At 38.0% G+C, this 18,828-nt stretch overlaps 1 protein-coding gene across 3 annotated transcripts in view; it reads right to left on the bottom strand.

The window, feature by feature from the left end:
- LOC127414382 (forkhead box protein N2-like) overlaps positions 1-18,828 on the bottom strand; it is a 35,100-nt gene that overhangs the window by 3,065 nt on the left and 13,207 nt on the right. For all 3 annotated transcript variants that reach the window (XM_051652382.1, XM_051652381.1, XM_051652383.1), the window contains exons 2-5: positions 10,238-10,785; positions 1,953-2,077; positions 1,814-1,863; positions 963-1,031 (exon numbers count right to left, since the gene is read on the bottom strand). In XM_051652382.1, coding sequence (XP_051508342.1) covers positions 963-1,031; positions 1,814-1,863; positions 1,953-2,077; positions 10,238-10,768 — 775 coding nt within the window. In that variant the 5' untranslated portion in view covers positions 10,769-10,785. The remainder of the gene's footprint in view (positions 1-962; positions 1,032-1,813; positions 1,864-1,952; positions 2,078-10,237; positions 10,786-18,828) is intronic.

Here is an 18,828-nt window from a genome sequence, read left to right as displayed (position 1 = left end):
AGCAAGAACTTTTAGTCATTACACACATGCGCAAAACCCTCTCCATAAATAAAGATGCACACGTGTCTTTCTGCACGAGACTGAACTAAACTGACTCACCTACTGGACACATCAGACTCACAGATCGTATTTCAGTCCACCACAATCAATATTATGGGGCGTTTTTGAGGGGAGGGTGACATGCAGGGTGTTTTCATGCTTAAAATGAATTCTTGTAAAGAATGACTGTCATGCATTATAGATGTCTTGTAGATGTACATATCTTTAGTCAAAGAGACAGACAGACAGATACACAGATAGACAGACGGACAGACAGACAGACGGAAACATATAAACAGACAGACACAGAGAAACAGATACATACATACAGACAGACAGACGAATAGATATACCACAGACAGACAGACAGATAGATAATTAAAACCCATGTTGGAATCTATGTAAAAAAAAAAAAACTAAAAAAACAAACAAACCAAAAAAAAAAAAAAAAAAAAAAACACAACTAAGGGCATGAATCTCAAAACTTTCCAAAAACATGTTCAGGTTTTATTTCACCCTAAAACCATAATAAATAAATAAATTACATTTTGCTTAAAATTAAGCTTATTTTTTAAGAAGCATTGAGATTTATTTTACATCATATTATTTTCATGACAATTAAGCACATTTTTCCTACAAATTATTAATGAGAAATAAACACTGAGAATAAAGAAAATTATTCAAATGTAAATTGGCCATGATTGGGGGAAAAATGTCCTTAATTGTCAAGAAAATATTGTAACATTGCAATAAAAATAAAAACAAAACCTGAATTGTTCTAAAACAGGATCCATTTTCTAGATGCAAAATTGTATTGTTTAATTTTTTGTCCTTTTTGTGATTTTGGAGTTTGAAATGTGACCTGGACATGTTTTTGTGAGATTGACTCTTGGGTTTTGTCATTAAAGAGGGTCTTTTCTTACACGGGTCACTGTGGTGTCCGGGGGCTGAGTTTAAGAGCATCATAGCGGTGGCAGCATCAATATCAGACTCTGCAACAAAACACAAGATACAGAGGGGTCAGTGTGTGTGTATGGGGGGGGGGGGGGGGGGGGTTAATCAAGGGGCTGGAGTTTCTCCGTTTCCAAGCAACCCTTCAGGAGCTTTGAATTATTCATCAGCAACAAGTCAGAGAGAGAGAGAAAGAGAGAAAACAACTGACGACATAGACAAGGTGACAGACAGAGAAAAGAGAGAGACAGAAATCACATAACACTGATACATCCAAACCACAACATTACTGGATACAGATTTTTAAACATCACTGTGATTCAGACCAATTCACTAATGAACCATTTCAGACTGATTTGTGGGTCGTTTTAAAGAACGATTCCCTTTCAAATCAAACATCAATCGGTTTTAGGGGCCGTTCACACCAAATCTGTCCACATTGTTTCTCTGTAACTTTTCCATGTAAACACGCACTGGAGAGACGTCTTTGATTGTTGCAATGCATCTCGCTGTTTTTTCAGCGTCTCAGGAACGGCACGTTTTTAGACGCCATGTCAGGTTAAAAAGAACTGCAAAATTTTAAAGGACACCTGCGTTCTGTTCTATTCACTGCATCGAGTCAACGTTTTTAGCGCAAGAACACTTTCGGCCTGAACGGCCCCTTAATCTGCGCACGAGCAATATCTAGCTGATGAGATATTTTTAGAGCAAAGGAAAAATAGAAAAAAATGCACATTCACCAGTGACTAACTAGATTTCTAAACTGACACTTGTAAATTTGAAAGAGACAATATTTAAAATGCCAAACAGAGAACTGTCTCACCTTTCAGAGAGCAGCCCTGGAGGAAGAGGTGTCGTGCGGGGGAGAAGGCACTGTCAGACAGACAGAAAGTTATTTTGCTTAGTTATTTACACTTATATTGTACAAAAGTGTGCGTGTTTTTGTACTGTAGTATATTTACCTGGGTGGGGAGGCGGGGGGCGTGCAGAATGAGTGGGCTGTGGGAAAGTGCTGTTTCTTTAGAGCTTGAATCAGATTGGGTCTGTATTCAGGGTCCACACACCACAGAGATCCCTTTCCATTCACCTATAAGAACCACACAGTTAGATGACATGAGCACCACTGCAGAGCAAGTAAAGGGCTGTTCACACCAAACGCGTTTTTGAATCCATGTGTTGTTTTTCAATTGTTTTTCTATGAAAACATGCGCTACATGGACGTCTGTGACCATTTTTTCGGCACGCCACTCATTTTTTAGATGGCATTTTAAGTTAAAAAGAACAACACGTCTCGAGACACCTGCGTTCGATTCCACCTCTTGCGCTGCATCTAGCTTTTTAAGCGCAAGAACACATTGGGTCTGAACGGCCCCTTAGTTGTCATTTAGCAAGCGCTTTCATCCAAAGTGACCAACAGAAAATTTATGACGGATTCAGTTCTATTGGATTAACCTGAGGCTTAAGTGTCTTGCACAAAGATACAACAGTGAACATTTACTGGATTCAAACCTACAGCCTTTCGGTTACCAGCCTAGATCTCAAAACCATCTCAAAACTGATGCATACTGCATGCAAAAAATGTCTGGCTTTACACAACTTTTGGGGATTTACCAAAATTTATCAAGATGAGGGGCATTGAATATTTAAAGATAAGCTTTTAGGTAGCAAGTAAAACAGATATCCATGAGAAGAACTGTATATTTAGGGGTCAAGCACCAAAGGTGCGTACTGTTGGCACCTATTGTATCAGTTGGTGTTCGTATTCTTTTTCTTGCTGGGATGCTATGGCAGCCCATAGAACTGTATGTAGGAAAATGCTGAAATTTGGCACACTGATAGAGGACACCCTCAAATATAACTGACCCAAATATGGGGTCTCTAACTCAAACCCTCTAGTGCCACCAACTGTTCAAAGTTGCACTTGTTTATGCTCATAACTTTTTAACCGTAAGGTCAAGAATCAAAATTTATAACAACAGAATCATCCATTTCCGGCCAACTAGATTTTTCGCCATTTAGAATTTTCTGAAAAACATACTTTTTCAAACTCCTCCTAGGCTGTATGTCCGATTTGCACAACATTTGTTGTGTATCATCAAGGGACAATGGGAACAAAAATGTATTAAAATATTTTTGATAGACCAAATCGTACTCGAATAACGCTTCAACGAATTTGACGGCGACCACGGCAAAACAAAAGTAAGCATAAATGTATCTTTGCAACGCTTTAGCATACTAACATGAAACAGCTATGTGCAATTGGCGGGAGATGTGTAGAACTTTGTAAATAAATGGTAATCTGATGGTTTACTACATTCATTCTTTCTCCAAAGGCTGTAATACTACAGCACTTTTGCCAGGGTTTTTTCCCACTGGGACTGAGAGATAAAAATATTAATCGACAATCACCAAAAACAAATAGACCAATACAGTACAAGTCATTATGTCACAGTTTGGGGGTTTCATAAAATGGCACGTGTGCAAGAAGGATTATATGTATGTATCTGCCCAGTTCACTCCAAACACACAGAAAAAAATGACAAAACAGTTTGACACATAAACTGCCGCCTTGTGAGAGATTCTAGCCACTGAAAAGCTTCTTAATGTGATCAACTGAGCATGAGATTGGCAATACAGAGCCTGCTGGGAGTTTATGAGGTATGGTTAAAAGCTGCCGATAAACATCAGAGTTTGGTCGTAAACAGCAGAAAAGATGCAGTTTGGATGATTTGACAGGATATGATCCATAAATTATTACTGTATCAGTAAATTACTGTGGCACTCAATGGTGTGAGTAGATGGGTTTTGTTGGGAGTCAAGAGCGTTGAAGGTAGAATAACCCATGATTAAGCATGGTGTCATATTTAACGTTTCTGAAATTGATTACTGGCAGACAAAAGCCTACATCCAGTGTACAGCATCACAAAAAGTCTAGAGGGGATTTTACAAGTTTTGCCTATCCATCTATTCATATATCCAGGTGAATTTCACAAAACCTATCAAGAACATATCTAGGTCATACTTTCACCTCAAAATAAAAAAAAAATAAGCCTATTTTAAGACCATTAAGATTTACCCCCATGTATATGTCATTTTCATGAAAATTAAGCACCCTCTCCCCCCAAATGCCATTCTCATTATCATAATGTTGAAAAAAATTGTTGTAAAGTTTCAAATATATCATGGCAGTATTTGTTGTAATGTCTTAAATTTATGCTGATTTTCAATTAAAAATAATTGTAATATTGTATTATAGCAATTTTGACAGTAACTAAAGTAATAGGGACCTAACAAGAATCATAATTGAGAATAACGAACATACAAAAAAATTTAAAAGTACAAAACTGTCATTGAAAAATGTCACAATGCTAAACATTTGAATAGTCATTAGAAAGGCCTAATTTAAATTTTTATAAATAAATAAATAAATAAATAAATGTATTATCATTTATGGATAAAATAGCATCAGGACGTATTATCTCAATATAAAAAAAATCATCGTGAGCAACAACTTGCTAAAAACAAATAAGTAAATCATTTGGCACAAACAAATTGGGGCCACATGGCGAAAGAGAAGCACCAAAGTTTGCTGCCATTGAAAACTTAGCTAAACTATTTACTTATTTATTTGTAGCAAGTTGTTACTCCCAATAACATCTCAGTGACATCATTTTGTTGTTTACAAAAAGTCGTAGAAGTATGCCAAAAATTGTGCAAACGCCTTTATGCATTTTTAAGATATGAGCAATCAAACATAGTGGCCCCCTTGTTTTTTGGGCCACCATTAACATTAAAACCACCTGCCTAATATTGTGTAGGTTCCCCTCATGCCACCAAAACAGTGCCAACCCGCATCTCAGAATAGCATTCACAATTGTACAGAGCGGTTATCCGAGTTACCATAGACTTTATTAGTTCAAACCAGTCTGGCCATTCTCTGTTGACCTCTCTCATCAACAAGTCGTTTCCGTCCACAGAACTGCCGCTCACTGGATGTTTTTTGTTTCTGGCACCATTCTGAATAAATTCTAGAGACTGTTGTGTGTGAAAATCCAGCTCAGCAGTTACAGAAATACTCAAACCAGCCCATCTGGTACCAACAATCATGCCACGGTCCAAATCACTGAGATCACATTTTTTCCCCATTCTGATGGTTGATGTGAACATTAACTGAAGCTCCTGACCCGTATCTGCATGATTTTATGCACTGCAGCCACACGATTGGCCGATTAGATAATCGCATGGATGATTGTTGGTGCCAGATGGGCTGGTTTGAGTATTTCTGTAACTGCTGAGCTGGATTTTCACACACAACAGTCTCTAGAATTTACTAGAATGGTGCCAGAAACAAAAAACATCCAGTGAGCGTCAGTTCTGTGGACAGAAATATCTTGTTGATGAGAGAGGTCAACAGAGAATGGCCAGACTGGTTTGAACTGACAAAGTCTACAGTAACTCAGATAACCGCTCTGTACAATTGTGGTGAGAAGAATATCATCTCAGAATGTTATTCTGAGATGCGGGTTGACGCTGTTTTGGCGGCATGAGGGGGACCTACACAATATTAGGCAGGTGGTTTTAATGTTGTGGCTGATCGGTACACATATATACACACACACACAAAATATATATACAAAATAAAATAGTATACATCAATTATATTCTTATGTTTATATTATCATTTCATAAAATATGAGAGAGAGAGAGAGAGAGAGAGAGAGAGAGAGAGAGAGAGAGAGAGACATTGAGGACTACGTAGGAGGAGGGTGGCTAAACCTAGACTCAGATAAACAGGAAGAAGGAAACGTTGTCAGGGTAACGAAAATCAGGCAGTGTCATATGAAACCAGTTGTGTGTGTCTCTCTCTGTGTTTGACAGATGAGCTCTCACTGATGACCTCTCATGAATCCAGAGAAAATTATTTCACTGTCGCTCTCTTACACATGTTCACTCTCACTGCAGTCAGTTAATACATCTCAACATTACGGCTGAGTGGCCAAACACTTTACACTGACCGTACACGACACCGAGGAAGACGGACACGAAAGTGCAACACTGTCTGATGTCATTTGGTAAAACATTATGTTGGCAATGGTGGACAAGCAGGAGCTATGGCCTAGTGGTTAAAAACAGTGAGTTGTGGTACTTGTTTGGACAACATGTTTTCAAAACCAGCTTGTAACATTTCTTGGTCCCGTACCCTCCCCCTCACTCTCTCTACTACAAATGGCAATTTCTTCAACTTTGGACACTATTAGCACTGTGGATTTCTAGAAAGAAAGGTCCAGTTAAAACATTTTTTACACTCTCACTAGTTTATTTAATTTGTCTCTAACAATGTCCAACAGTGTATACACATGCATCACAGGAGATTTATGTCATTTTTGCCATTTTTTTGTTCCTGAAAGTCATGAAAATTTCCAGCACATCTCAAATTCTGTATTGTGTTTAACAGAATTTTTTGCTGGAAATGATGGCCAACTTCTTTGGCTTGCTAAGGCAAATTTCATAGCTAACATTTTATGTACCCTACATACAATTGAATAATGTTTTCACACTTTTTGCATAATTTCTTAACAAAAAATATTCTCCCAATATTCAGCACATAAGTGATATTTCCTTTGATTTTTCTTTGTTTTCTTCAAACATCACTTGTGTCATATTTCATCACAAGCATGCTCTTCATTTAAAAATGTTGTCCACTTGATAAACAAGTATAATACATTTAGAAAAAACTTTATTAGAGGCAAAATTGTTTGGTGTGGTGGAAATGACGGCACAACTGTGGAACAGTCATAATTTTTGAAACATTTATAGAATGGATTCCCATGGTGCTTTTTTAAGAGCTTTTTGTCATTTTTCCATAGTTGCTGCAGCTGCACAATCCAGCGCGTTTGTGGCACAAATCAACTGGCTTCATCTGATGCACTAAAACTCTAAAATTCAATGCAAATATGCAGTAAATAATATAGAAGCTGTAAACACATTCTACTCTTTTTGTTGTAAAGTGCTGATACCTCATATTATATTATATACCTGGTGTTTTGTCTTACTGTACATTATTTAATATGTATATCACTGTGCCTGTTATATTATCCTGGCATTAAAACTAGCAGTGATGTTCGGAAATTAATTTAGACTAAGCTCGAAGTAAAATATCACATAAAGACTTTACATGCAATATTTTACTACAAGTGTAGACAAACAAACTGCAGAACCTCACTACTATTTTTATTGCAAGGATAATATAACAAAGTATTCCTGTAACGGTGCTCTTTTTCTCACCACGCACAAGAAACCCTGAATTCAATACAAATTTGCAATAATTAAATAAAGTCTACTTTTATACTATGTTTAATGTTATGCACCATATTTTATGCTATAGCTGATCTGTTTTACTTAATGTACATTATTTTACATGTATTTATATCACTGTACATTATGTTATATTATCCAGGCATTAAAAAGGAGAAGCTGGGTTCGGGAGTTCATTTGGAGTATACTCATAGCAAAATATATGCATATACAGAGGATGCAAATGCAACAGCTCACTCGCACAAAAAAAACACAGATTCTATATTCCTTTAAATGCATCAAAACATGGAAAGAACATAATGAAACAGTTTTATCAGATTAGCTAAATAACTGAGATAAATATTAATAGCATGCATTGGCAGCTGAATGCACCAGAATAAATGTTTGTAGAACAGCGCCAAGAACTCAATAATGCATAACCAATTTTTTTTTAAAGTGCCACGTAATATTTTTGCATTATAAGTGTCGTTTTCATTATTTAATTTCATTAAACATTATCTTTTTTCACATTTCATGTGTCCATTTAAATTGAGCTTTTATTTTGCCGTTTCTGTGTGTTTTGACAGTAGTTCCGCACCTCCGGATAAGCAGTTTGCTACTAGTGTTATCAAACCCCATTTAAATAAATATATAGTCTGCATGTGCTGCATGCTTCAGAGCGCTCTTCTCACTGTCATCTACTACACACGTACACATACCAGGAGCGAGTGTGATGCTCATGATAAGGTGCTTTCAGTGTACGAGTGGCAAGCTTCACACACTAATTTTGAAGAATGCAGCAAACGTAAATTTAATATATTTTTTATTAAATCACAGCCTATGAGCAAATGAGCGAAGAATAAAGTCCAAACTTGTTAACTTTGTAAGATGTCCGTACAGACAGACTGCAAAGGTTTTTAAAGGATCTAAACATGCTGGAAACAAGCTATGCTATTTGATGTAGTAAAGCAGGAAGTTCAGCACTTGTTGCGCAAAGCCCCAAAGTCCAATTGAAGATGAATGCAAAGCAAGTGTCAATTAATAATCACACTTGGACAAATCACGATTTATATTTGATTCATTGTGCATTCAAACTTAAATTTTGTCCCAAATATGTTCAGTGACATTTTATAGCTAATGCAATTTTTATGACTGGATTCAGTGATTTCATCTGTGTTTTCTGCATCGCAGACTTCATAGGGCCCTACATGTGGTAACGGAGGTATAAGCAGACTCCAATCGTTGAATTATTGAAAATTAATTTACATATCGAGGTGTAAAGGCCACATCACCACGCTATCAACACAGATGTGAATTCATTTTAAAAAAAAATCTGCGGTCTGACCGTCGATGTAGTCTAAAGTTTACTAAATAAACTTTAGACAATTTGAATATTTTTGTAAAAAAAAATTGGTAGTTTTTGTAAACAGCAGTGTTGGAACTGAAAAATTGCATCATATCAATATTTGTACAAAAACCTTGTCAGCAACACAAACAATTTTATTATACTAAAATATTTTCCAGGACAAATAATTATTTCAGGACATTTAGGTATTGTTTTCACTTTCCATGACAGGAAAACTGCATTGCGAAATTCCAGGTTTTCCAGGACCAGGCATGGGAACCCTGGCTGTTTCTTGCTTGTTTTTTATCATTAAAAATGACATTCGGAGTTTTGAATTATCCATCAATGTTTTTAAAATGTAGTAAATGAAAGATGTGTTAAAAATGTGTTCACACACGAGGCACCAAGAAAAGACGCGTCACTTTTTATCTTCAATAAAGAATGTGAGGTAGTTTATATGTGCATTTTTTTTTACATTTTATAATAACTTTCATGAATAACATTAACAAGCATTATTGCATGCAATGCTTAACAGATTATTAGTTAAAACAAAATAGTAATTTAAATGGTCATGAATGTGATGGAATTTTGATTAATGCACATGTTCATGAACTACTAATCTGTTAAGAATTATTTAATGTTTATGAAAACTGTAGTAATTCTTTTTTTCCCCTCCCCTTTTCTCCCCAGTTTGAAATGCCCAATTCCCAATGCACTCCAAGTCCTCATGGTGGCGTAGTGACTCGCTCCAATCGGGGTGGTGGAGGATGAATCTCAGTTGCCTCCGCGTTTAAGACCGTCAATCCGCGCACCATATCAAGTGGCTTGTTGCGTGCGTTACCGCGGAGACATAGTGCGTGTAGAGGCTTCACGCCATCCACCGCAGCATCCACGCACAACTCACTACGCGCCCCACCGAAAGCAAACCACATTATAGCAACCACGTGGAGGTTACCCCATGTGACTCTACCCTGCCTAGCAACCGGGCCAATTTGGTTGCTTAGGAGACTTGGCTGGAGTCACTCAGCAAGCCCTGGTATTCGAACTCACGACTCCAGGGGGGATAGTCAGCGTCTTTACTCGTTGAGCTACCCAGGCCCTCCTACTGTAGTAATTCTTAAAAAATTAGTCATTCATAAAGTGTCATTTCTGGGTTGACCAATACTTCAACCTTAGGATATTCCAGTGGGAACTGTCCCTGAACTAAATGTTCTGTAATCGGTCGCTCACACTGAAAACATTCTTTTGCTTAAAAACGCTAGATGCGGCGCCACGAATAGAGCAGAACGCAGGTGTCTCAAATGCATTTTTAAAAGTTGAAGCACTTTCAACTTCACACCATGTCTTAAAATCGTGGCGCTCCTGCACGAAACGCTGAAAAAACAGTGAGACACGGTGCAATGGTTAAAGACGTCCATCTAGCACACATTTACATATAACAAAAACAATCAAAAACAGTGCAGACATACCCACCGAACAGCCCCCCAAATCACACTGCATAAAAGCACCAGCTAAATGTCTAATTAGTAAAAAGACTAGCTAGTTTGCTTACTTATGCAGAGCAACTTGGAAGTATACCACCATCGGGATTGAATGAACGATGCTCACCTTCCCAAGGCTCCTCTCGACCTTGCGGAAGCACTTGTTGAGGGACAGGTTGTGCCGCACTGAGTTCTTCCAGCCAGTGGGGGCGCTAGAGAAATAAGGAAAGTGCTCCAGGATCCAACCGTAGATGTCCTTCACTGGCAGAGACTTGCTGGGGGACTGTTCGATGGCCATGTATATGAGCAGGGAGAAGGAGAAAGGTGGCTTTGACTTGATGGAATCTCCACGAGAAGTTGCCGAGGAGATGACGGAGTTCCCGTGGTTGCCCTCGATGTCAAAGAGTGGACTGGGGCTGGACTGGGCCTCGGGTTCTCCCAGCGTGAAGTTCTGGAGAAGATTCTCGTGCAGCCAGTTGAGGTTGGTAAGTTCTTCGTCTCCTGAGCTGGAGGTACGATCCAGGCTGGTGGCCAGGGGGCTGGAGGCACACTCGGCTTCAGGTATCGTCCCACAAACTCCACGCAGGCCCGCCCGTTCCCCGAGCACACCTAGGGATTCTGCTTTCTTATCCGGCGACATCCCGATGATTGGACCCATTAAATCAGGGACGTCTTCTGAAGGGAAAATCAAATAGAAAGGAAAAAGTGTGAGGAAATCTGTTTGAAAAAATGGAAAAAAAAATTACGATTGCTAACGAACTGGTAAATCTGGTAGCATTTATTTGAACATAACAGGAAAACCGAGCCCTGAGAATGTGTGAAGAGAATGGATCAAACTCATGCCACATAATGAGGTCATTGTCAGTACAAGGGTTATTGACAAATAAGGTGTCGGAGCATTTTAACAAGTAGAGCGCGGTATCAGACCCGATACCGATACCAGTATCGGTACATCCCTACTTTAAACCCCAGAAAAAAATATAAAAATGACTTTGATTTCAGAAATTTAACATGTTTATCATAGAAGAGGTGTATTCAAGTAATTGTTATGTGTGTATTTGAATAATTTAATAGATCTGGACAGAAAATGCATGTCACATCATAGACCCATGAACAAAAATTACAACTGTGAGAAAAAGGTTAATCTGTTGACAATCGTTTTACAATCAAAAAACATAATACACAAAAATTATGTAAAATGACCATGAAAATTGGTGGACAAATGATCAAACTCATAAAACACACATCGACAGATAAACTGAAGTATGAACAGAAATGGTGTTTGATCTGTTGACAATCATCCGAGCGTAGTAGGAAAGAAAAAAATGGAAATAAAAAATAAAAAACAATAAATTGGTGAACAGAATGAATCAAACTGGTGCCGCACTTTTATAGAGCATCTGTCCTTTCAAGCTGATTTATGACCATCTTTACAATTTTCCACAATTCAAGCTTCGAGCCTAACATCTTGCTTGTACTTCCTCTTCTCTCCGATCTCCCTTATACCTTCCAATAATCTCTCTTTTCTGAGAAATCTCTCCAAGAAATCCCCCTATTTCTAGAACTCATGTGCTGGTATTTCTCGCAGTCCTTCAGCAATCTCAACTGAAGGAGAAGCTCTTGTGTCTGAGGGTTATTGAAGATTCTTGAGAGCGATTGAGATGACCCAGTCTGATTATCATCACCGCCCACCTCCTTACGGATCACACGCAGCTGCTAGTTAGCCATCAACCAGCGTGCCAACCAGCTGCGTGAAAACCGTCAATGGACACTGGCTGAGGAGCAAATGGGCTGCATAAAATCCACAAATCCACATTACGTCTCTGCTCATTCATTACCATGAAACCAGAGGTGAGAGTGTTGCTTAGGCAGCCTATTGCCTATAACGGGCCGTGCAGGAAAGCATTGCTGCCAGTTATTTCCATTTGCATGAGTTCAGAGGGAATGTCATATAAAGCATTGGAGAATCTTTAGAGTACCTTTCAAATTTTTGCTATATTTTACCTCACATTACTGTATCAATATTCTCGCAAGCGGGGGGCCTAAGCATAAGCAAATGAGCTAAGAAATGAACGTCTGAATGTCTACAACTTGTTAACTTTGTAAGATGTCTGTGCAGACTGGCTGTTAATGTTTTTAGAGGGTCTAAACATGCTGGAACCAAGCTATGCTATTTGATGTAGTAAAGCTAGAAGTTCAGCACTTGTTGCGCAAAGCCTCAAAGTCCAATTGAAAATGAATGCGAAACAAGTGCGTAAAAGATTGTAATATATAATAGTTTCAATTCGCAACACACTAAACAAAGTAATCACAATATTTTCGCATTGCAACCAAAATATTGATATAATATCGTATCTCCAGGTACCTACTGACATCAGTCAGGAATCATCCCAGCAGTATAAAGCATGGCCAGGCTAGGGAGGCCCCCGTGGATTTTACTTCTACCCCACCACCCCCCCGGGGAGACAACCAAGGGGGACCCCCGGTCAGACGAAAGGGGAACCCATTGCTCACCCAAAGCCAAAATGCCAAAATGTTTGTATCCTAGTACCGGCCCTGCTATAAAGCCTTTTGAAATTGAAATCTCTTTGGTTTGGATCAGATTTGTGTGGATGCTTTTGCTTTATAGGACTGTTGTACTGCTCAACGGCAACTATAAATATAATCCTTAATGTGTTTCAACGGTTATATGGCACATTGTCAAGTCAAAGGGCACAAACATATTATTGTAGAATGGGCAGATGCGCTCTTGCCATGGCATTAAAGCAGAAAGCAGGTCATTGCCGTTGAGCGAACTGGCAAATCCCTACCATCTAGTCACACCATGCTGAAATCTGTGCCCCAAATGTCACCATGACAACCATACTCTCACTCATATCATCCACACGCCGCTCATAGACTGACAGCACACATGCCAGTCTAGGGTGGGTGCGGGGGTGGGTCAGCTCTCTCTCTGGAGAGGATGGAGATTTTGTGTTTTTAATGCTAAAGTAGGTAAAAAAAAACCAGGATGAGACTGTTAGGGGTCATAAGCCAAAATAATATTTTTAGAAAAGTTCCTAGAAAAGTTTAACATACTTGGGCGTAAAGAAGCTACTTTTGGATAAATGGAAATATTGCAAATAAGCTCAAACAGTGTTTGAAAAGGAAAAGAATGAAAACTTGAAACTAAAACAAAGTCAATCTGAGTTTCATTATTTTTCTATGATAGATGTAAGGCAGTATGTTAGTCTCAGCCACCATTCACTTTTATTGCATCTGTTTTCAATAGAAGAAAAGTGAATGGTGACTGAGGCATTCTGAATGCCATCTCTTTTTGTGTTCCACAGAAGGACGTCATACAGGTTTGGAACAATAGGAGGTTGACAATTTTCAATTTTGGGTGAATTATTCCTTTTAAGGAACAAAAAGCATGGATTAAAGTGGCAGCAGTAATGAGCTTGATCCATGATCGAAAGGAGAACACGCCCCCCCCCCAAAAAGGAGGATTCACAAACATATATACAGAGAGAGGAAGCTGGATAGGAGCTAGCGGAAATAAGTGAGCAACTGAAAGGTTGAAGGGAGTGCCATAGAAACAGTAAAATTATTAAGTCAGTCATACGCAGTGCTTGATGAATCATAGCTCTCAGAAAATTGGAGTTATCAGACATGTCAGAAGGCACAAGAACTGCCTGTTCGCGTTAAAGCAAAGATTCCTCCACAATGCCTAAATAACAAACATAACTATCTTCCTTTAAAGAGTTAGCGAAGTGGGTAGGGTATTAACTCGCACTAGGGATGTGCAAGAATACACGACTAGTCGACTAAACGGTTCGGATGCTGCTAGTCGACACTGGAATTACTAGTCGATTAATATTTCCCAACTGTCATATTAATGTTACATATTTTAAATAGAATTAATAATACAAATAATATTTTAAAAAAAGAGGATATCTGGAGCAGATACAGAGTTTAATTTCAACTCGCTGCACGTGCTTCTTCCCTCTCTCGCGCGGTGCGCGCAGGAAAATGTCCTCTCGCTAGACAAGCAAACTCAGCAAAGTAGTTATGAAATCACTTCGGTGGTGCGGGAATCGGATTTCCAAATGTTTGAAAGTCCCTATGGATGTTTTCACATTTGAGTCTTCTTTACATCTGTGCATCTGTGCATTTTCCGCTGAGCGGGCTTTTTCAAGCGCAGGATAGGCACCTCAGGTGAGTCAAGTCCCGTCTTTCACCAGACCATGTCGACGGGTTAATTTTATTCATCAGAAAAAATATGCTTTTGAGTAAGTAGCCTAGAAAAAAACTGTTTTAGACTAGGTATGCAATTTTTTTAATCTGCTGATTAAGAAGGCTATTTTCAACGAGGTGCCGACTGCTTAACGGGTTAAACTATCGTGTGCACGTCACGTTTAGAATACACTAGGTTTACTGCAGGCTACATCACAGGCCTATTTTTTCTATCCTATAGCTACTTTTGTTTTTTGTTTTTTTTACATCGTAACTGTTATTGGTTAACGTTCTTTACCGAACAGCTGTCATATTAGATCAATGGCTAATGCACCACTGCACGTCGTGAAATACACGTGACTTTTCAGCAAATTTTTTCTCTCTCTCATAGATTTGGCTTACCTGTTAATTATTTTCAACAAAGTCCTGACTGTTATAATATGTTAAGTAACTTTTACTTGGCGATTTCCGTTTAGAACAGGCTTTTAATGGTTGTTCCATTGATCCTGCACTATTCATTCAATTGTTTTCAATAAATATGTCTGTTAAATTTTCACTAACGTTGATTCAGTGAACGCGTGTCATGTTCTATATTTAATGTACAATGATCATAATGCAAGATGAGCACGTCGCAGTTAAACGCCCCTTTTCAGTGGAATTTAGCATTGGATTTGAAATAGATTTTATTTTTACTGTTTTCTGAAGGTTGGTTTCTCTTTGGACTAGTCGGTTATAAAACTTCCGTTTAAACGACAGTCAAATTAGTCGTAGCGCACATCCCTAACTCGCACAAAAACAAAACTGCTTTGAGAACGCAAGTTTGAATCTGGTTTGAATCTGATTTTTATAATACTAAAAACAAACCAAACCCAAGACAAAAACAAAACAAGACTAAAATTTCTAAACCAAACAAAACAATAAAAAAGCAAAAACAAAGCGAAAAATAAACAAACAAAAAACTAGCAAAAATCAAACAACCACACACACACAAAACAAGACAAACCAAGACAAAACAAAATATACCCAAACCAAACAAAAAAACAAACAAAATTAAACCCAAACAAAAACAAACCAAGACAAAACAAAATATACCCAAACCAAACAAAAAACAAACAAAATTAAACCCAAACAACAAAAACAAACCAAGACAAAACAAAATATACCCAAACCAAACAAAAAAACAAACAAAATTAAACCCAAACAACAAAAACAAACCAAGACAAAACAAAATATACCCAAACCAAACAAAAAAACAAACAAAATTAAACCCAAACAACAAAAACAAACCAAGACAAAACAAAATATACCCAAACCAAACAAAAAACAAACAAAATTAAACCCAAACAACAAAAACAAACCAAGACAAAACAAACCAAAAAATTATTATTAAATGAATGTTCTGGGTTCAGTTCAAGTTGAGCTCAATCGACAGCATTTGTGGCATATTGTTGATTACCAAAACAATTATTTCGACTCGTCCCTCCTTTTCTTAAAAAAAAAAAATGCTAAAAATCGAGGTAACAGTGAGGCACTAGACTTATAATGGAAGTGAATGGGGCCAATTTTGTTTTGTTAAAATACTCACTGTTTCAAAAGTTTAGCACACAAGACGTAAACAATGTGTGTGTTAACATGATTTTAGCGTGATAAAATCACTTACTAACCGCATCTGTGTAAAGTTATGGCCAATTTTACATCTCCATTGCCATGACGATGTCAACAAACCCTAAAACTACTGTAAAAATGACAATTTAAACAACTTCACAGCTCAAATAATACATGAGTTTTAACAGAAGAATTAATGTAAGTGCTTTAAAAAATATATAAGATTCACATTTCTGCTTTTAAACCCTCCAAAAATTGGCCCCATTCACTTCCATTGTAAGTGCCTCACTGTAACTTCTATTTTTGCTTTTTTTAACGAATAGGAGGGACGAGTCAAATTTAATTTTTTCCATGGTAATTAACATTATGCCACAAATGCTGTTGATTGAGCTTGACTTGTATTGAACCCAAAACATTCCTTTAATAATAAAAACAATTTATTATTAAGGACTGACTTTATTCTATACTTTTATACAGAATCAAGGCTGTAAGTGTGTGTGGCATGCTCACCTTTTGAATGCATGGACAGTCATGAATGCAACTGTGTGTTTTAAAATACATGTTGATTTATAATCCCTCTGTTGCCTTTATTGTGTTGTAAATTGGGTAAGTACCCTGAACTCACTGGTGTCATTGCCACACACACACACACACACACACACACACACACACACACACACACACAAGGCGGCTCCTGTTAACCCATTAACTTCAACAAAGCTCTGCAGTTTGCTCTACAGCCTCTGGGTAGTTCATTAACCCTTATTACCAACACAAACTCTGAGATAAACTGAACAGCGGAGCCGTTATATTGTCCAGGTGCTGCTGGTCTATTAAAGCACAGCATACTTCCTCTACAATGGACACACCACTTGAGCACTGCTGTCGAGCAACAAGGGGAAGAGGTTTTTATGTGATTAGCTCATTGACGATTATCAGAATTATCAGCGGTCTTATCAAACAGCATCAAAGCGGCAGCCTGTAATGGCACACTTGTGAGGGAGGAAGAGAGCGCTAATGAGGGACCGTGGTAGTGGGAAAGACACCGGGACCCGATTACAGAGGCGCCACAAGCTCATCTGCAAGTTAAAATACTTATTCAATGCCTGGGCCTTTCATTCATGAGAGAGAGAGAGAGACAGGCAGGTGCCAGGGACAGCGACAGCTTCCACTTAAGCTCTCTCGTCCTTAAAGAGATGGTTCATACAAAATGAAAACTCGGTCATTATTTACTTTATTTTTTCAAGCACCATAATGGTAGTCCATATGACTCATGTAATATATTTCAAGCCTTCTGAAGTCATACGATAGTGTGTGTACAGAATGAACTGAAATTTAGATCTTTAAAGGGCTTTAGTCTGTGACACACAAATGCAGGTGCCAAACCCCAGGCATTTCCTGCAATCAAACAAATGCGGGTCGCCAACCTGTAACTGTGCTGAGGAACATCAAAGTGGTGACCTAAAAAGCTGATCTTCACATGACATCATCAGAAGAGTTCTGATTTGGGTTTGCAGAGAGATCAAACTGGTGGGGTGCGCTTTTGCTAGAGTGTTTACTAGGAAAGCGAGTCCAATGGAGGGACATCAATAAGTCCAGGTCAGTATTCAGTGTTTTCACCGTGCCTCCAATCTCAACCCTGAAACTGCACAGGCAGAGAACAACAGCAAATACTAACTTCCGACAAAAAGCAAAGGAGGAACACTGAGTAAATACAGTGACCTATAGATACCAGCATTTAAAATGCATTCTACTAGTAACTTCTTTGTTAAATAAGTGGATAAATAAAAACTGAAATTGAATGAAATTACTTGGTTAGAAAAGTGGACAAGCTGCATTATGGGAGTCATTTGTCTGCAGCACAAACGGTGTGGGAAACAATCCAAAGTTAGAGGTTTGTTCAAATCACTAAGATTGTTTTACATGATGTTAACATCAAGTAGAGCAATAGTTATAATCATGCTTGCCTTTGCAAACACCTCTAAAAAGAAGCCTTTTTAGACTCCCAACACTCCAAAGGAGTTGTGCCGTAGTGCCGGGGGTTTTTCACCACGCCCTTTGTCAACCCAGGCGTTTTGCTATGTTAAACCATCTCTTTATCATGCTCCAAACTTCCCGGCTCATTTACTGTTATCAATTAAACTGACGAAATACAGTTTAAATCATTTAACAAGAAGAAAAGCAGTCCCACCTTCATGTCAAATACACAGGTGTGTCTTCAACCCCTGTGCAAACGTCACTGCTGACTGCGTGACTTTATTTCAATACACTGAAGGTCACCAAGGCATTTTGTTAAGAATATGGTCCAATCAGTGTCATTATTTTTAGCAAAAACTGAAACAAAACACTTTCGTTGACTTGAGAGAAAAAAAAAAGAAAGAAAAAAAAACTAAAAACAGAACTGTAAAAAATGAAACTAAGATGTAGTCCACATAATATTAATGTTAATTAACATTAATATTAAGAAAATTAATATATTTTCTCCCCCCCCACACACACACACACACACACAAAACAAGACAAAAAACTAAAAGAGAAAAAAGACAAACCAAGACAAAAAATTATTATTAAATGAATGTTCTGGGTTCAGTTCAAGTTGAGCTCAATCGACAGCATTTGTGGCATATTGTTGATTACCAAAACAATTATTTCGACTCGTCCCTCCTTTTCTTAAAAAAAAAAAAAAAAAAAAAAAAAGTAAAAATCGAAGTAACAGTGAGGCACTAGACTTATAATGGAAGTGAATGGGGCCAATTTTGTTTTGTTAAAATACTCACTGTTTCAAAAGTTTAGCACACAAGACGTAAACAATGTGTGTGTTAACATGATTTTAGCGTGATAAAATCACTTACTAACCGCATCTGTGTAAAGTTATGACCAATTGTACATCTCCATTGC

The sequence above is a fragment of the Myxocyprinus asiaticus genome, chromosome 23, assembly GCF_019703515.2.
Source record: "Myxocyprinus asiaticus isolate MX2 ecotype Aquarium Trade chromosome 23, UBuf_Myxa_2, whole genome shotgun sequence".
Taxonomy (NCBI): Eukaryota; Metazoa; Chordata; class Actinopteri; order Cypriniformes; family Catostomidae; genus Myxocyprinus; species Myxocyprinus asiaticus.
Note: the sequence above shows the minus strand (reverse complement) of the source record. Positions and strands in the feature narration are given on the sequence as shown.